General features: G+C 58.5%; 8 protein-coding genes across 8 annotated transcripts; 3 read left to right on the top strand and 5 right to left on the bottom strand.

Moving 5' to 3' along the window:
- Positions 1-1512: 1512 nt before the first annotated feature.
- On the bottom strand, positions 1513-3470 carry BXZ73DRAFT_43179 (beta-lactamase/transpeptidase-like protein; the record flags this gene model as incomplete). The annotated part of the gene is made up of 5 exons (XM_048019095.1): positions 1513-1714; positions 1770-2115; positions 2192-2441; positions 2497-2992; positions 3046-3470. The coding sequence occupies 5 exons, from the start codon at positions 3468-3470 to the stop codon at positions 1513-1515; spliced, it is 1719 nt and encodes a 572-aa protein (XP_047880222.1).
- Positions 3471-4143: 673 nt separating this feature from the next.
- On the bottom strand, positions 4144-6666 carry BXZ73DRAFT_43137 (uncharacterized protein; the record flags this gene model as incomplete). Its single annotated transcript, XM_048019087.1, has 12 exons — positions 4144-4206; positions 4360-4517; positions 4579-4723; positions 4782-4986; positions 5039-5145; positions 5200-5290; positions 5340-5520; positions 5575-5628; positions 5699-5810; positions 5872-6256; positions 6311-6463; positions 6533-6666. The coding sequence occupies 12 exons, from the start codon at positions 6664-6666 to the stop codon at positions 4144-4146; spliced, it is 1788 nt and encodes a 595-aa protein (XP_047880221.1).
- Positions 6667-7722: 1056 nt separating this feature from the next.
- On the top strand, positions 7723-8882 carry BXZ73DRAFT_43214 (uncharacterized protein; the record flags this gene model as incomplete). The annotated part of the gene is made up of 2 exons (XM_048019101.1): positions 7723-8326; positions 8380-8882. 2 exons carry the CDS (start codon positions 7723-7725, stop codon positions 8880-8882), a joined length of 1107 nt encoding a protein of 368 aa, XP_047880220.1.
- A 1134-nt stretch (positions 8883-10016) lies between these two features.
- On the bottom strand, positions 10017-11899 carry BXZ73DRAFT_99095 (uncharacterized protein; the record flags this gene model as incomplete). The annotated part of the gene is made up of 3 exons (XM_048027894.1): positions 10017-10414; positions 10465-11517; positions 11839-11899. 3 exons carry the CDS (start codon positions 11897-11899, stop codon positions 10017-10019), a joined length of 1512 nt encoding a protein of 503 aa, XP_047880219.1.
- A 1175-nt stretch (positions 11900-13074) lies between these two features.
- BXZ73DRAFT_88813 (uncharacterized protein) lies at positions 13075-17413 on the bottom strand (the record flags this gene model as incomplete). The annotated part of the gene is made up of 19 exons (XM_048025088.1): positions 13075-13107; positions 13158-13221; positions 13279-13362; positions 13423-13441; positions 13514-13549; positions 13606-13630; positions 13691-13793; positions 13850-14416; positions 14467-14653; positions 14700-14757; positions 14900-15021; positions 15074-15254; positions 15308-15349; positions 15405-15587; positions 15638-15910; positions 15959-16643; positions 16693-17020; positions 17157-17249; positions 17302-17413. The coding sequence occupies 19 exons, from the start codon at positions 17411-17413 to the stop codon at positions 13075-13077; spliced, it is 3195 nt and encodes a 1064-aa protein (XP_047880218.1).
- A 1593-nt stretch (positions 17414-19006) lies between these two features.
- BXZ73DRAFT_99093 (uncharacterized protein) lies at positions 19007-20701 on the bottom strand (the record flags this gene model as incomplete). Its single annotated transcript, XM_048027893.1, has 1 exon — positions 19007-20701. The coding sequence occupies one exon, from the start codon at positions 20699-20701 to the stop codon at positions 19007-19009; it is 1695 nt and encodes a 564-aa protein (XP_047880217.1).
- Positions 20702-21196: 495 nt separating this feature from the next.
- BXZ73DRAFT_43225 (uncharacterized protein) lies at positions 21197-21855 on the top strand (the record flags this gene model as incomplete). The annotated part of the gene is made up of 3 exons (XM_048019104.1): positions 21197-21340; positions 21398-21542; positions 21608-21855. Coding segments are annotated over 3 exons (537 nt in total), but the record flags the coding sequence as incomplete, so codon positions are not given.
- Positions 21856-22558: 703 nt separating this feature from the next.
- BXZ73DRAFT_99091 (uncharacterized protein) lies at positions 22559-24349 on the top strand (the record flags this gene model as incomplete). The annotated part of the gene is made up of 1 exon (XM_048027892.1): positions 22559-24349. The coding sequence occupies one exon, from the start codon at positions 22559-22561 to the stop codon at positions 24347-24349; it is 1791 nt and encodes a 596-aa protein (XP_047880215.1).
- Between the last annotated feature and the right edge of the window lie 181 nt (positions 24350-24530).

Raw genomic sequence — 24530 nt, 5'->3', positions numbered from 1 at the left:
GCATGGCACGGCTGTCAAGCCACCTTCGGAAGCGTGTAGCTAGACGATAGTTTACTTTCGACCTGTCCATTGGCAGAGGAGTGAAAAGCGTCGACGAGACACTGAGATTCTGTGGTTCTCTTATCTGCACCAAGGACCTGACAGCAGATGGTCAGCAAATATAGATGCGCAAGCATGACAGGACTTACAGTTCGCTCCGGTGAGAGACAACTCTCGACAAGTACGCTGACTTGATGAGGGCAAGGTCGGAGAAACTCCTCTTGGAGGCGCTGAAGAGGACTTCCTAGGTGCAACGCGGGAGATACGGGAGCAGCATGACGGGCAAGGAAGTCCAGGGATGGGACGAGGAAATGCGGACATGTGGGCGGCGATAGGAAGCTTCGGCGGTGTTCAGAGTGGGTCGGAGGCTGCGACAGACCCAGGTGAAGGGGACTCTCAACGGTGTGCGGATGCGCAGGGTAGATCGCCGTAAGCGGAAGAAGCCCACTGTGAGATGTTGCGAAAGGTGGTGCCCGACAGACTGAGCTGGAACGTCGGGACGCTTGTTCAATCCGAAATCGCGAGTGTTGGAGGGGATTGTGTGGACGAACAACAGTCATGGGGGAAGATTTCTTGCGAAATGCTAGACAAGGCGCGTATAAAACGCGTGTTCGAAGGATGGGATATGGCGTCAACATACCGGGCGCGAATCTGCGAACCCTTCCTTCCTGAATTCATCTGTCCTCTCGCGAGCCCACGGGTGAGATGAGGGTTGTGGTTCTAAACAAGGGTGGTTGCAATCGGCGATTAGGCATTGCATGGTCAACGCACTGACACGTACCTTTTGCCGCTCTGAAAAAGCCTGCATACATGAGGAGATCTAAGGAAAGCGTCCGCTAGAGCACACTATAAATGCGCAAAGACCAGACTCCTCGATCCGCGGAGGGTTCGTCGTCATGTCGCAGGTGAAGAAAGCATGGTGGAAGTCGAGAGTGAACCCCCAAATGATAAGAGCGAGTGGAGTTGGTGTATCATTGTATGTGTAGCGGGAGAGGGATAGAGTCTCGGATAGGAAGGAGCGCAAAATCAGCCACGTGTGGATTTCAAACGGATTACTAATCACGGCGCCTGTCAATGCAAGTGGATGGGCGTCTTTCGACTTCACCATCTTCCAAAACATCATCGGCTTCCCTCCCCACAACATCATCTCTAGTATCATGCAATTTAATAGCCAACTGCGTCACGAAGGAGAAAAAGCGCCCCTCCGACATGCGCAGGATATCGACATCGACCCCGACGCGTTGGAGCGTTTGGACCTGCAACAGCGGGAGCGCTTGAGCCTGAGGCAACGAGCCGGTTGGGTCTACAAGCACTTTCCATGCTCCCCAGTCTCCACCCTATCCACAATTCTGCACTTTTTGCGCGTGGCTGACTCCGTCCAGACAGGACCGAACTGAGGGATATTAACCTATTTCGTCGTTTACTCTTCCCTACTATCACTAAACTAACTGAGTACTACTTTCTATGTACGCTTTACACCCTCTCCAAAACCAACGAGAGGGAAGGAACATGCAGACGACGCTCATCTCTACCCCCATGCAAGGGCAGTGAGCCCGTAAAGTAGATGGCGTTCACGGCGGCGTTGTTGCGCACACCCCACAAGTCCTGCCCGTTCCAGTACGGGTAGCAGCCCATGTGCTTCAGACCGTTGTACCCCGGTATGCCCGTATCGACGCTGTCCAAAGAGAGGATAAGCACCCGTCACGGCCATCGCGCGCCCACCAACGCACCGGAACTCATCGCGCCGCCCACTCGACCGGAGCGCCAGGGGCCCCGCCGCACCAAACTGCTTGAGCGCATCCACGCCCTCGAGCATCATCCTCTCCACGTACAGCGTGCCCCTCCAGACCTCGATCCGGACCTCCGACGTCGCGTTCTCGCCTTCGCGCCACGTGCCCGCGAAGAGCGCCCGCGCCGCGTCCGCACGCGCGGCGTCGGCCGCGGGCTCCACGCGCTCGAACACGTCGTACGCGATACGCGCCGCGTCGGGGAAGCGTCCCGCGAGGAGGACGACGACGCCGTAGCCCGCGCTGGGGTGCACGGCGAGCGCGGCGTGGTAGCCGGCCATCGCGCCCACTGTCCGCGCGCCCACAAGAGAACAGGAAGCGTCAGCACATACGCAGGGAACGCGGAGCGAGCGCGGGGCACGCACGCTTCCAGAAGACGTTCTGTGGGCGGCCGTGCGAGTCCCGGAGCTTGATGATCTCCCACATGAGCCCGGTCGCGGTCCAGTCGTCCTCGGCGAAGGTGTGCGTGGGGCGCAGCCAGGTGCGCAGCGTGTGCGCGGTGAGCTGGCTCCGGAGGTGCGAGGCGTCGAGCAGCGTCTGCGTGACGGCGACGAGGTCCGCAAGGGACGAGAACTGGCCCGCCGCGGGGTTCATCGCGTCGAGGAAGTCCTGGTCCTGGCGCTCCGGGTGAGCGGTGCTGATGTCAGATTAGGGACGGGGGAAGACCTACTGCAACTTCGGGCGCGAGCGAGGGCACGACGATGCGGTGTCTGTTCTCCGGTGTCGCGAGGAAGTGGCTGTCGTTGAGCAACATGGGACCGAAGACGTCGCGCTGGAGCATCTCGGGGTAGCTGATCTTTTGTGCCGCCCCTTCTGCCGCGCTCTTCGCCACGGCGAGGGCGTATCCCAGGAGCGCGGTGCCTGTATTTGAGTAGGCGGGCGAGTATCCCGGCGGGGAAACCAGTGGGTAGCGCGCAATCGCGGCGAGGAGCGCGTCATAGGAAGGGAATGGAAGACCGTTTGTGGGCGGAGGGCCCATACCTGCGAGATCGTGTGGCCAGTTTGCGACGGTCCCAGGTGGCCAGTCCCTCCCCAGACCAGACGTGTGAGATGCCAGAGCGCGGAGAGTCATCAAAGGTGTGTCGACCGCGAACATAGGGGAAGCGCGGTTTACGCCGGAGGGGTTGTATACAAACCCGGGAATATACTTGTCGATAGGATCATCCCTTTATATCACATAGGTCAGTATACAGCAGCAGTATCATAGCATCGGACGCACCAAGAGATGATGCCCTTTTGCTGAAGGATATGGCCTTCGAGGACCGCGAAAAGCTTCGCGACTGATGCGATCCTGTACATCGAGTGACTGTTTGTCGGCGCCGAGCCGCTCTCATTTCCTCTCGTGACGCCGAAGTTTTGCTCGTATATGGTGTCGCGGGAGGTGACCACGGCGACGGAGAGACTGTCGATGAGGGCGCGAGCAGGATGCGTCGAAAAGTAATCATCCAGCGAGGCCGGCGCCTGAGAAATCGGGCCCTCATGGAGCGAGAGCGCATCAGAGAGTACAGTTGGTAGGAAAGGACGACAGCTGTATCGTTCAGCGTCGTTGAACAACGATCGAAGTGAGAGGGAGAGGTTTCCAGTGAGATACACAGAGAGCAGGGCAGCAGCCACGCCTGTGGCAATCGACGTCGCCCGCAGCATGCTGTCCTAGGGAAACTAGGAGATGAAGAGGAGATGACGACGCAAACGGAGCCTGCGCAGACCTATATATGATCAGCCATGCGTTCCCATGCGCCCACCGATTGGGGAGATGCGGATCAGCGCCGATGGGTTTTGTATCGGTTCTTGGGCGGAGCGCTGAAGGGGTGCATATCAGAGCCAATGACGGTGTGCGCGAAAAATTAGCGGGAGTGGCCGCTACACCTCCATCTCTGTGCTGTCTGTTGATGTTTTCTCGGATTATTACTTACCGGGCTTTGCGAGGACGCAGACGTTGTGGGACTCTTGCTGTCCTCAAGAAGCCCTTCTGTTCTTCGAAAAATGGCATGGGGAATGAGTGAGCCGAACTGTTGTGCAGCAAAAATCAGAGACGGGGTCCGTCGCGGCCAGCAAAGAGGGTGTTGCCAACGGCGTGGGAAGTCAGAAAGCCGGGCCTATCGGAGTGTCAATAGCAATCGCGTATTGAACTCCGCCTTCAAAGGCCGCCGACACTTGGCCCCGGCGTTTAATTCTTTCGCGCGACGGTCTGGCGAATTTGCCCGCTGGCCCACCACGCACAAGCAGTCACCACGGAGGTACGTAGACCGTTGTATCGTTGTACGTTAGAAGGACAGAGCCACGCATGTGATAAATGAGACCTGAGGTATATCCTACGCTACTGGAATGCATGTAAGTCATCGTCATACACGATCTTTGCAGGGCCGCTACAATTAATGAACTATGTGTGAGCGAACGACAGAGCATACATAATGGACTTGAGAAACTCACCGCCTCTCAATTCCCTGCAGGCATGGCATAGATCGATTGTCATCAAGTATTAAACGTGGGTGGTGAGACGAAGAATGTACTGGATCATCAATAAACTACTCACGTTCTCGATCCAACGTATTTGCGCCTGCAACTCGGTCAGCCCACACAGTAAGATCACATCGTAACATTGCTCGTAGTATGTTCCTTTGGGTCCTTGCTTTGGCTTCCGTGTTACGCGTGATGTATCCGCGTGGACGGTGCATAGCATCGTGAAGAGTTCTATGAAATACGTCGATGAAAAGGGGCCCAAGACGGTAACGATTATGTCGCGGCGACGCACCAGGGTCGACATCCGTCCAACGCGGACTCGCACCAGGACCGCGGTAACACGTGATGTCGCACGCGATTCTGTCAAGGGCACGCGAGTCGTCCGACCACACGTGGTACGGTTGTGATACCTCGTCGGTCTCGCGGACGCTCTTTCCCTGTGTATAAAATATAGATGAGAAGGGTGTAGAGCAGTTCGCTTTGGACCGTACTTACTTTTCCGAGGATTGGCGAGAATCCATTCCGTACCATAGTGTGGCCAGACGGATGAACAAAGGTGTTCGCGATGCGGGCGACGTGTTCGGCGTCTTTTGGCTTGAACCAGGCGTTGATCTCAACCCCGTAAGTCACTTTCATAACACGCGCGGCCACGAAGCGTTGGAGGAAGAAGCACACTGCTCCGTTCGCGACAGCTTTGCTCCTGTGTATCGCCCGTGAGTCAGTAGCCAGGCAATCAAGGGCACACCACCTACGTGTGAGAATCTGGGCGACACAGCGATAGTCCGAGTGTTTCTAGCTTGGATCTCAAAGCAGAGTACAAGAACGGGCTAGCAGCAAACCCCCCGACCAAGAAGACTGTCTATATGTCGACGTCAGCGGTCGGATCACGGACAATGACATCGCAAGAGGATACCTTGAACTTCTTCGCTGCTTCCTCCCGCTGCTTCACCACAGCAGTTACGATGGCGTCAATAGAAGGCTGAAAGAAGGACAACATCTCGGCCCTAGGATCCTGAATGAAAAGAGAAAGCAAGGTTGATTGAAGATACATACCCCGTGAGCAACAGTTGGCCACGCCGGATCTTCACACTGGGGTCGTTGCATCCCATTGAGCCGAACTTGATGTAAGACGACTCCCCGTCGTCCTTGAAAACCGGCTTCGTTGCCTTGTCGAAGTAGTCAAGCATGGATTTGATGTCGTCGTCGTTACCGAACTTCGATTCCTTCAGAATTTCTATGGGCAACCATGTCATAAGCTCGAAAAAGTCCTACAAGAAATGAGGTATACTTCTTATATGCGCTTCGGCTCGTACGTTGACGCGAGTCGATCCTTGAAGGAGGCCTCAATAACAAAAGGGAATGACGAAAGGGTTATGATGTCTCCGCGATGCGAAGGCCCTGCATGTACTCACAGTCCGCGGAAGTCGCTTCCTCAACCACGAGCGGTGAAACGGAGACGAAGCTATAGCTGCTGATGTCCACCGTCCCTCCACCAGCGTCGACGATGGCCACGCTTTGGCCGTCCTAAGCGCGTGCATATAATCAGTCCCAAGCGTGGGGAAGAGAATGAGCACCCAATGCTCACCCGCATCGTTTCGTCCGTCAGGCCGCTCTGAACGCAGAAGTTCAGGCTCGCCTCGCCCTCGGTAATAAAGTGCACGCGCGCCTGGCCCACAGGTGTCTGGGGTACCAGGCCGGCCATGACCGCAGCTTGACGCATCTTTCCTTGTTGCGCACCCTCCCAGCCGTTCGGGTGCGAGAGCACAAACTCGATTCGGTCTTCGAGCGACGACCAGAGCGAGTCCCCATTCGCGTGCGTCTCGCAGATGTAGCGCTTCGAGCACCGGAAGAGGTACGTGAGGAAGTCCGCGAAGACGTCCACGACGGTCTTGCCGGGCGGCAACAGAGGGAGGTCGCGCCGCTTGATCTCGCCAGCGTCGAGGTGTTCCGGGCGCAGGTGCAGCTTGAACCTGAACAGGGGGTGGGTATATGCGCGTGCGCAAGGGAGGAGGAGGTGTACGCACCATTCAACGAAGCGGTAGTCGTTGTCCTCGACTTCGAGGTCTGTTCCGGGCAGCGCGGCCTCTGCGCCGGCGCACGCGACGGAACCATCGGGCTTGTAGTAGAGTATAGATGGGATTTTGGAGTCTCCCGCAGCATTCTCTTGGCCAGGGAAGCTGGGCGGAGAGGACCGGTCAGGAGCGGTCAGGAGCAGGGAGAGAAGTCTCGGGGGCGTGGACGCGTACCGGGTGACGCCGTGGATGACGGGAACCTCTCCGGGGTCGAGGATGGCGTAGGCGATGCCGGAGTAGGTGGTACCGACGTCGATCCCGAGGACGAGCTTGCGGACTGAGCCGCCGTACGGGTGGAGGGCGGGCATGATGGATTGGTGGGGGTGAGAGAGGCGAGGAAGGATATAAGAGGAGAGGGGGACACAGCGCGACACGTGGAGGAGCGAAGGCTTTGTGGAGAATCCGGGCTGAAACGCAACGCTGCGGTAAGGGTGAAAGAGAAAGACGTTACAGAAAGGTCGATGGGCGTAGGATCAAAGATGGCATTTCTCTGCTCAATTGCGTGTGGCCTTGGATTTCAGGACCTTTGTGGCGTTTGTATGTGCGCGACGTCTATACCCGCTCGGGGCCGCCATCGGGGAGTTTCATCGCCCGCGCACTATCTTAAACACAGGTCCGAGACTAATGGTGAAATGGTCGCATACCCAGTGACGCCGTGAACTCTCCTGAATTAAGGATGTGTGGGCGAATGCGGAGGAGGAAGGCTGCTCCGGGCGACAGCAGCAAAAAGGCCCGTCTAAGTTCGCTTTCTTCGGCTGCGGAACACTGAGAATCAGCACAAGAAGCATTTTCGAGCATTATGGATGCTCACATTGATCCGCGACAATGGGGGGACAGAGGGACTTTGAGCACTTTCCGTCCCATTCGCGGCAACACTCTGTCCGATACTACACCCATGCTTCCCATCTCGGCGGGTGCAAATGCGCAAATTGCTGGTAGCGAAATCTCTCATCAGAATGACGGTGCTGCGGTACAGAATTCTACTCAGAGAAACTTCAGCGGGTCAGCGACGAGGATAAACGCAAGGTGAGACCAGAGGAAACCTCACATCGCCCACAAACGATCCCAGTACTGCATTGATCCTCCCACATCCCCTCTCGCTGTAATTGTCGGGAACCATGCTCTTTGGGTCCATACTGAGTTCCTATGAGCGACCACCGCCCACACCGTGGCCACCTTTGCCCTCCAACAATTCGCACCCCAGAGCACCCGCCAACGCTGCTGATGTTGAAAACCTGGCTGCTTTGTCAATTACCGACAACCCTCTGCTACAGGAGCTGGAGGACGCCAAGCACACTCTACGGGAGAATGAGCGGGAGCTCGAGGCTTCTCGCGTACAACTGCAAGCGCAAGAAGACATGACAATGCATGCGACACAACAACTCAGTGTTGCGACTCGGGTGGCCGAGGAGCGCGAACACCGTCTTCACGAGCTCGAATGGCACCTGCACAACCTCCATGCCAACACCGCGTCGCAACTCTCCAACGCCCGGGCGCACGTCCACCAGCTCGAGTCGCGGAACGCGGAACTGGAGCGCGAGCTCGCAGCCACGCGCGACGGCGCGCAGAAGACGACCGCCCTCCTCGAGACGCGGACCACCGAGCTTCGCGCCGCGCAGACCTTCCTCACCACCGCCGACGACGTCGCCGACAGCGACGTCCGCCGCATCGTCGGCTCCATCAACGCGCGCATCTTCCAGACCGCGGCCACCATCTGCGACGCTTTCCAAGACGGCTACGGCACTCACCAGGACGGCGTCGAGGACGCGTGGGCCCAGCTCGCGGTCGCGCTCTCGGACGACGTCGTCGAGGCGCTCCGAGAGGCGAGCGACTCTGCCTTCGTGCAAGCGGCTCTTCAGGCCGTCATGGCCGCACACATCCACCGGCTCTGCACGACGTGGGACCTGAGGAATGGAGACCATGCGGGGGACGTGTTCGCGGAGGTATACAACGACATAAGGCAGAACGGTACGTTACCGGAACCTCCCTCCTCTCCCTCCCCTCCTCAGACCTCCGCGCAGAGCCCCAGTCCGTCTCCGGCAGATGGCGCGCGCTCTGTCGGAAGCACCTCTGCCCTCCGCTTGCTGCCTCGGACAAACGACCGCACCTCGCAGGGAGCGAGCTGGCCGCGACGCTGGCGGCAGTCCTCCGCGCGTTCGGCGCGCTGGACAGTTTGGAGTCGATGGAGCTACATACGGACGCGCTCAACGACATAGTGCGGCTCGCGATGGACTTCCGTCGGCTCGCGGGGGAGACGGTCGTGTCGAGCGACTTCGCGCTCCTGCTTGCGCCGCCGGGAGAGGTGTTTGACGAAGAATGGCTGGAGGACGAGTGGGCAGAACCCAGTAGGAGGCGGAAGCCTGTTGAAAAGAAGAGGCTCGTGTTGTGCACCACGGGCCTTGGGTTGGTGCGAGAGGAAGGAGGAGGGCTGCAGAAGCGCGGTGACGGAGGAGGCAGCACTAGTACGGTCGTAGTCAAAGTCAAGGTCTTGGTGTCGCCCGTGCCAATTCCGTGCCAGATGTAGTGTATGTCGGCGGCATATAGTTGAAGCTTTGAAGACCGGTTGATGGAGTGGTGTGCAAATAAGACGTAGAGGAGTGTCCAATTCGATTCGGCGCCGTGCAAAGAGGCGAAGGATTACGTCAGCATTCCTGCGGGGACTCGGACGCGACGGGCGGATGGGGAACGTCGCTCGAGATATTTCCGACGTTCCAGGGCTTCGTCCATACTGTCCAGGCAGTGGAACGCAAAAGAGTCGACTGCTCACGAGCATGAGAACCACCTCGAGGTCTCTGGAGTGCAGCGGGATAGTGAGAACAGCAAAGTGTATTAAGAGCGTACAAACAAAACCAGCGAACACGCGCGAGATCCAAAGGATCAAGAACCACAAACCCACTAAAATCGAGGGACCAAGAAAGATAGTCTACGCGTGGACGAGCACGGAGAGGCACAACGGGAGACAAGAACACGAACTCAGTAGCGTGTACATATAGGTACGAGCATCCCTGCGACGCGCTAAGGATGTTGGGGGCTCACGACGGGCGACGAGCAGAGCTATGAGAGAAGGCGGGTATATATGCATATACGAGTAATAGACGACACTGTCGTGCTGCCCCGCACGCGCATCGAAAGTCAATATACGGAACGGCAAATGAGGACGATGGCAAGCCACCGGCGTGCAGGGCGAAGGGGAGCGCTGTCAGCAGCGAGGCACGATGGACTAGGTGCGCGATCGGGAAGACAGAAGAGGTATGTCGAAGGAACCATAGACACGGTTGGTATTTAATACTCGGGTAAACAAGCGAGGAACAGAGGAAGGGGTAGCGCGGACGTGGATACGAACACGTCAAGTATATCGTAGACCAGGCTAGACAAGACGCATCGGCGGCGAGCCGCTCGCGCGAAACCGTAGGGCCATAAACGGAACGTACTAGTAAGTCAGAGAGATGGGGACAGATGAACGGGCAGACCAGTAGTAGTCTACAAGTGGTAGCCAGGGACGGCAGGAGTGACCTTGCGCAGCAACAGGCAAAGAAGCAGGCCTGGACCAATACAAGAAAATCGTACAACCGACGGTGGAGGCGAAGTTTAGCAGCGTGAGGGGCAGTCGTGGGCCTGCCGGGAGGTGTCCGGTTTCGTTGATCAGCGAGCCGGACGCTTACTGGGCAGTGCCACCGTATGCATCCTCCTCGTCCTCGTCGTACTTGCTGTGCTCCGTCGGCGCGAAGCTCTTGCGGGTGGGCGCGGTAGAGGCCGGGTAGAAAGAGTCCGGCGACGAGGGGGCAGCGGTCTCAGGCGAGTAAAGAACGCGCATGCCGTTGCCGTTGTAGTTTGCGGCCGGGGCCGGGGTGCCAGAGGGAGCAGCGCCGCCCATTGCACGGCGTTCGGCGTAAGCGCGCAGCATGTCGTCGGGAGACATTACGCTAGCGGGCATGGGCTGCATCGGCATCACACCCATGACTGGCGACTTGGGGGTGTGGGCAGTTTGGTAGGTAGGAGTGGGAGGAGTGGGGATTTGTGAGTCGAAGAGGAGCTCGCCGGCACCGGTGCGCATCACTAATAGACGCGTGAGAAGTTGACATTCAGACATAAGAATATGAACGCACTCGTCAACGCGGGCATGACCTCATCGATGCTCGGACGAGCCTCCTGGCCGGCCATGCGGGAGCGGATGTCTTCGGGGGTGAGCGAAAGAGCACCAGCAGTCTGAACGGGCGACAGGATCGGCGACGCGTTGCTCGAGCTTTCGGTAGAAGCCTCGCGCTCAGGGAGGGGCGGGACGTAACCAGTGTGGAAAGCGCGGGTGCGACGGTACTCCGACGACGGGCGGGTGTCGGCGGCGAAGGAGACGCGAGACGTGCGATTTTCGAAGGCAGAGGTGCGGAGGCCAGGACGGAGTTGGGACATCGCGGGAGCCTCGCCAGGCATACCACCAGCAGCTCCAACGCCAGCATGACCACCGTCCTCCGCGACCGTCGACGAGGGGCGGATGCCACCGAACGAGAAGGAGGACGCGCGGTTGCCGGAGACAGCCATGCTATTGCGGATGGCAGCGTTTGCACCGGCGCCGGAGAGGGACTTCCAGTCGGTGGAGATGGTGGACATGCGCTTGTCGACCATCTCGCTGAACCGCTTCTGCTTCTCCTTGCGCTTCTGGCGCGCGATCCGGATGTAGGCTGCGACGGCAAGACCGATGAGGAGGAGAAGGGGGACTAGGACTGCGGCGGCGACGCCGCCCTTGGAGGTACTGTGGTTCTCCTTAGCACCGGACGCGACCTGCTGAACGGCGCCGACCGCGGCAGTGTTCTGGCTGGCCGCCGCACTGGTGGCCGTTCCAGAGTAGGTGGCCGTAAAGACGGGACCAGCGGGGGTGTCGATCAAGAAGATAAGAGTATCGGAGGGGGCGATGGTGAACTGCAGGCTGGCGGTGCTGTTGTTGTTCCACCAGGAAGGGTTGAGATTGACGGAGTGGCTTCCGCTGGAGGCGGGGATGCCCTTCCAAGTCTGAAGGAGGGTGTTGCCAGTTACGCCGTAACCGTAAAGATAGAGGTTGACATCCGAGGAGAAGCAGGATGCGTCCCAGCTGACGCTGAGAGCCTGCGTAGCATCGACGGTTTGACCCTTGGTGGGTGACTTGTACAGACCACCGGTGGAGCAATCTGAAGGAATTGCGGGTTAGCAACGGTCCAAGTCCGAGGCGTTGCCAGAGGTTCGCAAAACACAAAAGTTCAAACGGGGGAAGGGCGACTCCACGCATCCCAGCACCAGTGTCTGAACAGAAGCCAGAAAGGCGTGTGTTGAATTTGGCGCGAATAACGGGAACGCGATGCCACACTCCAGGTTGGATTGGCGGCTCCCCACACTTGGGGGTTGGCAGCCGGTGCGACCTTGTTTCCCTAGCATATCACCGAATGCGCTCTCCTACCCACCGAACGCCCGCCAACAACAGGTCCGACGCAAAGAACGAGAACGGAGCTCACCATCCCGACGTTGGTGCTTGCTACCAGCGTGACCGATGCGGAGGCTCTTGAACTTGGTCATTGCCGCGGTGGGGGAAAAGGAATGTGGGGATAAGGAGAGGAGGGGTTGGGGAAAGAGAGGAGGGCTCGAGCACTAGGGCAACGAGGAGGAGGAGGAGGGGACGGGCGAGGACAGCAACGACGTTGGCGGCGGGAAACAAGGACTCGCGCGCCCTTCCTCGTCCGCCCCGTCAAACAGGCGCCCGCTCCCCCAACTTGGGCTAGGCCGTGCTTACGTCGCACTAGTCGCTTATACAACCTGGTGATGGCTACCGGAACACTTTTCACAGGTCAGGACGGAAGCCTCCGGATACTAGCATGACCCCAGAGTTGAGAAATGGGAGCGCCCTCAAGATCAAACCATGAGAGTCTCGACCATCTCTGTTGTGATAGTCTTCGGATTTCGTACACATATTGGTAGTGTCATAAGAAATCAGTGTGCAAAGTTTCAAAGGAAACTGGTACGTATTGCGCCCCCAGTGGACGACCCGGCCGCGGACCCTAGAGTTGAGAAATTTCGCCGAGGCTTAGTCACGGTGCGGGTCACGCAGCCGACATCAACTCCGCTCGGCTAGGCTGTCAGATACGTCCAGGGATGACAGCATCCTCCCCAACGACAACGTCGGAGACTGAAATTCACTCACGTTCTGTGGCCGAAGTCACGCTTGAACTGACCCAAAGTGCGTTTTCGCCTCCCTCCCACAGATATCGTGCCGGAGAATTCGAATTGGGGCAGCCACGCTTCATCCAATACCCCTCACGCAGCTTCAACCTAAGCGCTGGCCATGGGATCGTAGCCGACGGGTATCAAATCTTCGACTTTTCTCATTTGAGAGATGTTTGCGAAAGATCGTGCTTGTTTCTGCACGGAACGACGTCGTTCTTTTTGAAAACGAAAGTGAGAACATGTTCCTACCAGCGTGTGAATTTTCAACATTATCGGACGAGGGACGGGATCGCCAGACCAGATTTCTCAACACTGGGGGCATTTCTCATCACTGGGGTCGGACTAGTAGTCCCGCGACAAGATGCCGCCGCCGCCAGGCGATTGGCGATTTCACTGTTCAGGCACCGGTCGTGACTGGTGAAAGTGCATTGATGATCGTACATTGACTACAAATACGGAGCAACCACATCATACACGGCGTACGGTCTACTATCTTTACATCTATATACACACAGCGCCTGGTCCGCCATCTAATAGGCCAGTCGGTCAATACCATCTGGTAGCTATGCTATCGTGTTAGCTAACGCGATAAGTGACAGGCAAGAGATCGTGCCTTCCACCCATGGACAGCTGCGACGCGCTTGTAGCCCTCCAGGGCCTCGCCCATGCCATACGGCCTGTGAATGTTCCCTGCATCAGCGGAGCGGAGCGGCCAGCGCGAGGCTCGCACTCACCTGTCCCAGTCATGGGCGAGCCGCGCCGGCTTCGGGTCCAGATTTGAGATGGCAAGCCTGATCTGGAGCAGGACCGACGCGATGCTGTCATCCGAGACGTGTGTGAGAGTCAAAACATAGCGGTAGAGGTATGGTGGCACCCACTTGTAGCTTGGCACCCAGCCTACATATGCCCGATCACACGACACGACACCGTCAGTGCACGGACTCTCATCCACGGAGGACAATCACTCACCGGACGCCGTCAAGAGATCCATACACATCGAACCCCCTGGGTGGGGAAGATCATCAGCGCCGAAAGCGAGGAGTTAAGGAAGAATATGATACCCAGCGTGATGTGTCCGCCACCGCCCTGATGATCGACATTATCAGATAAGCACATCGTCAACGAAACACGACAAGGTGCACCAACCTGGCTGAACGGCAAGAACCGCGGCTTGAGGATACGGAAGAAAGGTGGTGCGTACGGAAACTCTCCCGGGAACCGAATCTCAAACACCAGCGAGTTAACGCCACTGCGATACCCCAGTCAGCTCCCGCACGAGGCCCCGAACCCAAACAGACCACGCACTGCGCGACCATGTCCTTTGCGACGGGGAGGTTGGGGTCGAATGAATGCAGCTCCACGATCCACTGGTACAGGTTGTCCCGCTGAAGATCCTCCGGGATGAACCACCCGAGGTCGCACAGGCTCCACGCCGCGGCCTGCTCGCGCAGCATCGCCTGCAGCTCGCGCTGGAGCGCCCCCGTCGCCTGCGTCGACGACTCCGTCGGTGGCGGGATCAGGTGCTGCACGCACTCTTCGACCCAGCCCGCGTCGTGCTGCCAGTCGTCCTCGGGGCGGGCCGCGCGCTCGGGCGGCGGGGTCGCGCTGGAGGTTGGATCGGCGGCGGCGTGGGGAGCCTCGGTGAAGATTCGCATGTCGTCCTCGTCGTACTCGGCGACGATCAGGTCGCCCGCGCGCTGCTCGAGGATGACGCCAAGCGCGTAGGACGGATCTGGGATCCGGATCCTCTTTTGCGCGATCGTCAGCGGGTGTGCGGGGTCGAGCGGGACGTACGGGACGACGTCCTCGGCGCCGTTGCCCGCGTCCCCGTCCTGATGAGGGACTACCGAACCCTTGATCATCAGATATCGACTGCAGAAGAAGTGAGCCTGGTGTTCACCGCGAGGAGAGCAGAGACGGACCACATGATCCACTCGGTCTGCTTCACGACAAAGTACGGATTTTGCGATGTAAACTGGTGCGGGAGATTGACGATTTCTGCTAGGGCGACGCAAGAAGCGATGCGAGAGGCGCTGTTCCTCCAGCATGAGTTCGCACCCAATGCATAGCTTCCCACGGAGACGGAGCCGTCCTTTGCGAAATACACCCCTACAAGAGCATCAGACGTGAGACGGCGACGGGTCAGAACACTGACCATCTCCGTATGCTCGTCCGTGGGCGACTGTCCGGTACCAGAGTCCGTGACGAATGATCTAAGTGATAATATGAGTGGTGATCCAACGTTGTCACACTTGAGAGCTTACCGAGTGCCAATTGCGCGCGGGCGAGCCGTGGAACGCCTATCAGACGTCCAATTAGTGTCCTTCAGCCACGCACGGTGACGAGCGGACCCACGTAGAGGGACGGATACGTCTTCGCGTTGGCGTTCGACGCCTGTGCCGCCACAATCGCCCTGCGGAATTTGGCCTCTGCATCCGGCGCCCCAACGCTGAAACGAAACTGACGCCACCCAGCGCCTTAAGTAACGCAGAGTAAGCCAAAGAGTTCCGAAAGCGGCAGAAGACGCACCCATGTTCTTGATCTGCTCATGCTCCGAGTCGAGCTCCTCGAGGTACGCCGTGCACGAGGCAACGCACCAACGGAGGACGAGCCACGCCGCGTCGGGGATCGCCTTGTCGAGGTCCTTCAGCCTCGGCTTCCGTTGCCCGGCTTTCCTCGGCGCCTCAAGATACTTCTTCATGGTGTCTATCTGAAGTCCGTCGAGTCAATACAAGGTGAGGAAACGGCCTCAGGAGAGCATACCGGCGGAAGCTGGTCTATGAGTTGCGCGATCGTGTTGCGCATCTGAAACCGAGCGTCAGTTTGCACGAAAGCAGTCAACGGTACCAGATCTGCTCACGTCGACGACGTTGAGCCGGTCAAATTCGATCAGCCCGTCGGCATCGGGCTCGACGCCCGCTTTCGGCGCCACGCGCAGCCCCATGCCCACCGGGAAAGGCTCATCGAGGACATTCTCGGCCGCTGCAAGGTAAGCCAGCGACAGAAGCAGGTCTACCGTTACGGGGTTGGCGCAGATCTCGTACTATCAAGTACGGGTGAGCGCCCGCCTAGGATGGCAAGACTGAGACCCACTTCGAGCGATGGTCCGCGATTGAGGTTGTAGTACTGGTACGTGCACAGCTTTGAGCTGCAAACGTAGGGCTTGAGCGCGTCGAGGTCTTCCTTGAGCTGCTGGTGGCATACGAGACAGAAACGAGGACACAGGGTGATTCTGCGGAGGAGGTACGAAAACGCAAAGAGCGGGAGATTCACCGGGTCCTCTGCGTTCCGCGTCAGAAGCGGATCCGGGGGCAGCACATAGCTCTTTGCCAGTTCCTCGTCCGCCACGTCGGCCCCATGGATGATCTGTAAAACGATCAGCACGCAGATCCAAGCAAATCGCGCGGCACGCACCGGTCCGCGAAGACGCATGATGTCCCCCGGCGGCTGCTGCGACGTCTCGACCTCCCACCGCAGCGTCTCCGCGCCCGCCCATCCGAGCTTGTACCGGATCCGGAACTGCAGGATCGGCAGGAAGTGGCTGTCCAACAGGCTCTCCAGCGACGAACTCAAGCCGAACGGCTGGAACACGACCTCGGGCTCCTTCTCCGGCTCCGGTTCCACCTCTGGCTCCTGCTCCCGCTCCCTCTCCTGTTCAGCCGCGAGCTCCGCCGCGTAGTCTTCGTCGTAGTCGTCGTACGGGTTGTACGCCGGCGCGTCTTCGACCGGCGCCTCCGCAGCAACCCCGTAGTCCTCCTTCAGCCCGAACTTGCGCACCGTCGCCATCGCGTCCTCGACCGTCGGCTTGTAGCCCGTGCTGAGCGCCACGCGGAAGCGCGGCATCGCGCCGTGCATGTGCGCCGCGCTGCTCAGCACCGCGTCCGGCTGGACGACAGGCCAGACCCCGCGCAGGTCGGAGATGAGGAGCGTGAGGTGGCGCGGCTGCGAGAGGAGGCGCTTGTCCCAGGCCATGAGCGCGCGGGCGGGGATGGTGTCCGCGAGAGACTTGGCGGGGATCGAGAGCGAGAGCGAGAAGTCGTCGAGGCCGAACGGGATGAAGCCGGGGCGGTAGCCGTACCCGACGATCTCGTTGAAGTCGCTGCAGAAGCGTGAGTGACGAGCGCGCAGAAAGTAGGAGCAGGACAGACCGTTGAAGGGCAAAGCGGTCGAGCTTGCTCAGCCCGGGGGTGACGCCAAGTGTTGTGTACTCGTCGTCGTACATCCCGTAGTCGTCCTCGTCATCCTCCGTGTCTCCTTCGCCCTCTTCGTCTCCGTCTTCACTTGTTCCCTGTTTCTGCGCCACGTGGCTGGGGGTACTGGTCTTCTTGGACAGCTTCTCGAGCAGTCGGACGAGGAGGTCTTGGATCGACAGCGAGCCTTCATCGTGCATACTTTCCGTGACGGAGGCCAACTTGGCGGGCAGGTCCTCCTGCGAGGAGCAGAAGAACATGTGGTCCGAGGGATACTCGGATTGATCTGGGTGGCACGGTAAACCTTCGACCCCGCCGAACGGCTCACGGCGCAGAAGTGGGGATGTGGGCTCTTGTGGATGCCAGTGTGGGTCGCGCCACAGAAGCAGTGGCACAGACACGACGTGAAGCGAAATACTCACCAGAGACTAGAAACTGCAGGGTAGCGAGGAGATCTCCGTCGGCGTCGACGATGTTGCAGTCAAAGGAACCAGATTCCTCGCCCGGTGAAACGCCTTGTGGGACGTCCTTGAGACTCGAAGGTGGGATAGGAGACGAAGGACGTACTGAGCAGCCGCAAGCCATTGACCTCTACGCCCTGCGCTACCGTCTGCTCTGCCCTCTGTAGGTCGTACTGAAACCGCTTTCGTCCGCGAGCTGGAGCATTGGGTTCTTCCATGACGGTGTGATCACTCGCCGTGCGTTTGACGACCATGCACTCCGCGTTGGCGGCACGGACCCAAGGTTGCGTGGCTACCGCAGCAAACAATCGGTCCTGATCCTTCGGCAAATACTACTCAGTGCAAACTGACTCGTAAAACAGGGGGGCTCGGAATGTCGCGATTGATGCGCTCCGATGAATAATGGTGGGGGACTGAGGTCGGTGCGGCGCGCGGTGATGAGCTGGTGGGTACTGATGAGTTTGGAGAGCGAGCAAAGTCGGTCGTGCAAAACCGAAGGGTTTTGCGATGCGTTCAGGGTGTTATGCGGGTGAGATGCTCGTGGCACGGTGGCAAGAACAAAGAGCCACAATCCCCGCCACGAAATGTCTCCATGCTGTGTCCCCACACTGACCACGCGACGCACGTGCCGTGGCTCGCGTGGCTTGCACGCCGCGCAAGCGCCTCCTCACATTTCTAAGTACTACTTCCGTGAAGTCAGACGAAGAGAGAGACTGCCGGAGCAAGCAGGCACAGCGGTACGTGCACTCATATTCATAGAGAAACACCAGATTGATCCTAGTGACCATCTTCTGCAAATCACCAACAGACTTGAAATTTACGCTAGCTTCAATAAGTACACTGCTATCATCTTCACCGCCACTCAGCTCGACGATGCAAACAGAGACCACCCTGTATTCCAGTCTCCAATCCACTCCAATGGTTTTTTTTTCTAGTGACCCTCTTCGAGTTTCAACTTTCGGATGCGTCGCTTTTCCGGCGACATGAATCGTCGGCGCGACTCGAGTTTGAGTTGAGCGTTTTGAGAGGAGTTGGTACTAGGGCCCGATGCTTCTCCTTAAATGGCGACGGACAGGGGCGGATGACGGTAGCTGAGCGCTGCTGAGCCGTGGACCGATGGCGGTTGAGTTCAACTTGAGGCCAAGGGAAATGGCCACATGGACACGTGGCCAACGATGGTACTAACATTCGTGTTCACATATGATGTGCACCGATGAGGATGTGTTCGAAATGTAGTTTAGTCTTTGTGAACACTAGAAAGCACTATTAAGGTTCATGCTGCAACCCAAGTACTCACGCATCCGCCCAGGGAGTCGAAGGATCTTAAATATTCAAACGTTCCACAGGCCGCCCGCCATTCATAAGTAGCTAGCTGGTACGGCACATGGCGGCCCGGTAACACGCGATGGCCCGGCTAATATTGGACCTGGGAGCATCGTCCAAATCTCTCGACTCTTTTCCACAGCGACGCACCTTTTCTTACATCCCGAGGCGGTGGCCTGGTGCGGGGAACAGGGTGAAGAACAGGTATTTGAGTTTGAAATTTCGATCGAGTGCCGGATTCATTGAGCGCAAGATCTAGCACGGTTCTAATAGATAGCCTAGTACTGATCATCTACCCGCTTCACTAGACGAGCCCTATGCACGGTTCCCATGTTCTGCATGCGGGATAGACACCACCGCCGCTCTCTATCCTAGACAGGCTATGTCATTGACGACTCTAAGTGCCGGAACTATTCGCACAAGCAATTAATGGCAGTACAGTCTGCGACATCTCCCAACCGCGCTCCCCATCCACGCGCTCACTTGCGCTACACATCCCTCCTTTGCCCGACCGTCGCCTCCCCTCGTGCGAGATTCATCTGCAGCGGTTGGAATCTGGCGATGCCCGCGCGCTCGCGCGCGCGGAGACAGTCCTCTATCACCACCGCCACGCTCTCTTTGCCCCTCAGCGCGCGCATGCTCTGCGTCGCTTCATCGTCAAAGGCCACCGTACTCAGCTTTGAGCCGAGGCACGTGGCCTCGGCGGGGGCCCCGTCGGCGCTGTCTATCGGTCGGTCTGGGCGGAGGGCCTCGAAGAGCTGCTCCAAGTCGACCGAGCCCTTGATGGCGAGCGTCTCCAGGTTCGGAAACGCGCGGAAGACGGTTCGCCAGCCGTCCGCGCGTGCTCCATTGGCGAAGCCCTTGCAAGTGATGACACGGAGGATGGCGAGGGGCATGCCGCGGAAGAGGAGGGAGAGGTCCTCGAGCGCATTCGAGAGGGGATACAGGCTGTCGAATTGCGGTAGATCGCGGGACGCGGTGACGGAGAGTGTGAGCGGTTTGCCCTGTGCGGGAGAGGATGAGGCGGATCCGCGGAAAGAGATTTTTCTGCGTTTGATCTGGAGCGTGGCGGAGGTGAGCTCGTGGGAGAACGCGACGGTGGAGCATTCCCGGTGGGTGTGGAAGAGGGGGTCGACGATGCTGTGGCATCCTTTGCTGATATGGGGCGCGAAGATGTGGTCCCACATCGGGACGTGGAGGTCCACGGACATCGGTCCCTGTGATCGAAGCGCATGGACGATGAGCGGCGCAAGATCGTAAGGACGGGTGCTGGTGATGTTGAGCGCACGCAAACGCGGGAGAGTGAACGGTGGGAGGACTATGCCGGAGAGCTCTGGATCCACGTCACAGGAAGTCGAATTTTCTCGGCCGGTGCGGTCGAAGGGGGAGACAATGAGCGCTTCCAACTGCGATGCTTCGGATATCTCTGCAAAGAACTCGGGGAGAGGAGGCCACTGGGAGGGTGGCGATTCCAGCTGGAATTTCGTGAGCTGACGTCGTATCTGTGTATCTGTTACGAGAATGAAGCCTCGTAGAGCAAGATCACAGAGGACTGGAAAGCGCTGATGCGTGATGGTAAGGGCGGACCTGAAATCTGAGCGCATGAACGTTTGTCGCAGGAACGATGAACGTGGAAGAGAGATGTGCAAGCGAGTGAGGACTGGCCAGGCTTTATCGCGGAATAGAGAGTCGATTATGGGGGAAACTGCCCCGGAGATCACCAATGTGCGGATTCTCGTGAACTCGAGGGAAAGCAGCTCGATAACCCCTGCTTCGACTTCCAAATGGTTGGAATCAAACGTTGCGATGACGTGGACAAAGAGGTCGGATTCTCCCGATCGAGATAAGTTGAAAGAGAGCATGTCGAGTGGCGAGTGCGGTGTAACATTCAGCGTGGTCCAGAGCGTTGGCGTGGATAAGATTAGGTCTTTCCATCGGCGACAGACGAGCGCCATCCGCATGCGTGATTCAGGGAGTTCGTCCGTGACTTCGGTGAAGGCGCATGATAACAGAACTGTAGAGAATATTTTGGCGATGAGTTCCGGCGGTAGGCGATGGATGGGAAGGGTAGAGTTCCAGGACGTGTTGAGTCGCAGTCGCTCCGCATCGACTTCTGCGATGCGTCGCAGGATGGTGTCGCGCTCGGGGCATGGTGCAAGCCCCCGAGTGTCCGGAAGCGGCATATGTCTTGGGGGGGATGTTTAGAGAAGCCTTGAAGCCTGGCGGCTGCGACGCAGGAGGCGGTTCTGACCGAGCTCAAGACAACGCTCGAGCTCGAGTCCAGCGAAGAGCTCGTTACAGCCGTTCTCAGAACGATAGGCCTGTTGATCAAAAAATCACACGCAAGAGTTTCGAACTCAAACCGAACTCCGCCATTACCGACTTTACGCGGACATCGCTTCTCGCGCGAACAGGTCGCTCCGACTCGCTACCCACCGGTAAGCCTCGCAACTGTCAAAAATTGTGACTCCGCTCGATTTACTCTGTGTGTAAACTTTTCCAAACCGGCCTATCGTTCTGATAACGGCTGTATCGGACTACGGATCGGGCTTACGTAATCAACCGCCTAGTGGCCCGGCCGAGCGCGCGCACACACTACCCTTGAGCTTGAGCTTGATCCTCACCCCCACTTTATTCCACAGCCCGACCAGGGCGACCTTGGCAACTATACTTGTTTACGATCGAAGGTCACATACGGCGCCCCGTGCCGCCCCTACTACAGGAGGTTTGATCCTGAGTACGTCGCCCGTCGACCAACCGCCATAACTTGCCCGTCGGGACGAATGGTCGTGCCTAACGGCTTCCAATCCATCCTGAAGAAGGTGCGGTGCACCTCAAAAATCCCTTCGTCTTGGTTGACCAGAAGCACTGTCCCGCAGGGCGCCCGCGTGCGCGAATCCGGCGAGGTCTCGCACAGTTTCCGGGAAGAGTCGTACGACGCGCGAGAACTGGACGAAATCTCGTCCTCCGTCAAGTGCTACCGAGGACCCGACGCCGACCCGCGCTGGAGGGATGTGAACCCGGGTGGGCCTGCAATGTGCATCGGGACGACCACTCGCGGGGAGCTAACGAGCGTTGTTTCTTTGCAGAGCATTATTACGACCTGTGTACGGTGTATGCAGACACGTCGCGGGTCGTGCGCAAGCTGAAGAAGGGCCCCAAAGGAACATACTACACGCTGGACTTTGACGTGATCTTGCTGTGTGGGCAGACTGAGCTGGAGGCGCAGATACGGTGGATGGAGAACGCGAGTAGTGGCTTGGTTCTCCAGTGGAATTTTGAGTTCGCGTTTACGACCCGGTTTACGTCGTACCTCCAGGGCGCCGAGAAGCGGTGAGTTGCTTTGATGTCTGGTATGCGCTCCATTTGGTCACACATCGCCGATGTGTAGCGGTCCTGCGAAGATTGTGTACGATGATGGCTTGAAAGCGTCTGAGTAGCCCTAGGCGTGGCTCATACGAGTCGTGGCCCGTGCTCCTAAGTTAGTCAAAGACGACTCTAGTCTGTATATGCCTGCGTTGTCGTCAATTGATAGCTCGACCACGCAATTGAACATGGCGATTGAAGAGATACATTGCTCGAGTGCATCGCGGTAGTGTCAGCCGCTCCCTGGGTACGGGGCGGCTCGAGAGCGGGAAGCGCGACAAAGAAATTTCTCCAGGTGGTGCTCAGCGCTCAGCGCTTCCGCCCAAGACGCATATAGTTGTGGAACCGCGCGACCGAAAACTCACTTGGAGTCGAGGGAGGTGTACACAAAATGGATGTGGTCCCCTTCTCCACGGATCAAGCACAAGTTGGAGCCGCGCCAACTCGGGGACAAGACACGCTTGCAACATATCAACAGCATTAATTGCGTGCGACGGGCCGGCGGGCCGACCAGTGGCCATCGCACCACGGCAGAAACGATTGGGGCTGAAATTCTTGTCCTGTCGTTCTCCTCCTCCTCCTCCTCCTCCTCCTCCTACCATTTTGCTACCATTCTTCTAACCGCCCTCACACTGGCACCCCGCGCCGCAGCAACGGTCATACCAGCGACCACAATGCAGGCGGGCCTTCCCCCATGCGCACAGCGCGACTCCATCCAGCAACGCATGTCAAAAATCAAAAACTTGAAAAAGTCTCTGGCGGACGAGGAGCGACAGCTCCGTTCATCGTGGAACTTCACACTCCCCATCAACCACCTTCCCCGCGAGCTCCTCGTCGACATCTTTGCGAAAGTTATCCAGTCATGGACCGACGCGGGCGTTGACCGAGGTACCCCAGGACGCCGCTCAGGGCTGATGCGGGTCTGTCGCGATTGGCACGATCTCATCCTTTCGGAGGCAACGCTGTGGTCTCGGCTGTACGTCCCACCTTCTGTTCCCCTCAGCGTTCTTTCCCTCCACCTGTCGCGTTCGAAAAATGCGGGCCTGGACGTATACCTCGACATGAAGTACAACAAGACTTTCATGTATGCGGGGAAAGACATCGCGCGGCTGCTCGCGCTGCAGTACAGGAGGATTGGCGCGCTCACAATACCCTCTATCGATACACTCCCCCCGCCTGCTTTCGAGGCTTTATTCTGCGGTGTCTCCTGGCCCATTCTGACACGTCTCAGCATCAATTTCCTCCTTGCAACACGAGAACGCCTTTCTCTCTCCGAGATCGAGCCCGTCCTCAATCTGACCTCGCATCGCTTTCCGGAACTCCGAACCCTCGTCCTCTCCGGGGGCGTCGTCCCCTCAATAGATCCCCAGCTACTTCGTCAACTGAGATCGCTCACGCTTCACTCCCCCCGACTTGCTGAATGGCCATCCTCTCAAAAGTTCCTTACGGACCTCTCTGAAGCGACACAGCTCGAAGAGCTCTCTATCTGTCGGCGGACATCAGATCACGAACTGTTGATCACTCAGTCAGAAAACCTCGCGACCCATGCCTTCCTTGCTTCTGCACTCCCGCGCTTGCGCTCGCTCACCATCAACACCGATCGCCCTCAAGACTACGGCTCGCTAGTCATGCACACTCTCAATTCATCCGGCCTGATGACCGTTCAGCTCTTCCTGACCGGGTGGACCCGTCATCCCCCTGCGCCAGGACAACAAAAGCGCCGCAGCTTCGTAAACGCCCTCTTCCCATCCCATGAAACTTCCACCACACCTCTCCTGTCTCCCACTCTGCGCTCCGCTCAAGTCCGAATCCACGAGACCCAACTCGAGCTCCGCGGGTATCGCTACGACTCTCTGGAAGACGAGGTCCTCTACCTCGTGGTCCACGGCGCCAGTGCGAGAAGGCGCGGAATCTACCCGATCGCAGACGCGCTCGAAGACGTCGCTCTCCTCCTCCGCGGGCTGCCTCTCGTCGAGTTCCGGCTCGTCTGCACTCCCTACGACCGCACCGCGGTCCAGAGCTGGCGCGCCGTCTTGAGCGCGCTCCCCGACCTCGAGGTGCTCGACGTTCAAGGATCCGCGGACGTGCAGGCCATTTTGTCGGCGCTCCGCCCGTCCGACTCCTCCACCGCCGAGGCATCCATGGCCGCAAGCTCGGGGGACGGCGCGCAGAAGGTGGTTCTCGGCACGAGGCTGGAGTTCCTCTTCGTCGGGATCGACGGCGTCAACAAGTGGGGCGTGGACTCCGCGGCGAGCGCGAGGCGGCTGTTGGAAGAGACGGTGGACTGCATCCGTCTTCGGGAGGAACAGGGCGCGGCTCCGCTCTCGATGCTGATGCTCGAATGCCAGTGTCAGATCGCAGACGATGACGAGGAAGAGGAGCTGGAAGAGGCGGTGTCTCAGTGCCGGGGCAGGCTGTTTGAGCTCATAAAATTTCTGGACCTGTCGATCGTGTTTCGTTCGTAGGCTACCGCCGCGGCCGCGTAAACTTAGTAGACCGACTGTGTACGACGTTCGGCCGCGATTAGAGGGTTTTTGGGTACATCAACAACGCGCACTCGTCGCGGCACCGCGCTCGACCCCGATGTGACGTCATCATCGCGCGCTTCGTGCCCATGTTCGAACGGTCCTCTCGAACGTTCTCTCC

The sequence above is a fragment of the Epithele typhae genome (genome assembly GCF_022376455.1).
Source record: "Epithele typhae strain CBS 203.58 chromosome Unknown BXZ73scaffold_10, whole genome shotgun sequence".
Classification (NCBI taxonomy): domain Eukaryota; kingdom Fungi; phylum Basidiomycota; class Agaricomycetes; order Polyporales; family Epitheliaceae; genus Epithele; species Epithele typhae.
The sequence above is the reverse complement of the archived record's forward strand: the minus strand, read 5'-3'. Positions and strand labels throughout refer to the sequence as shown.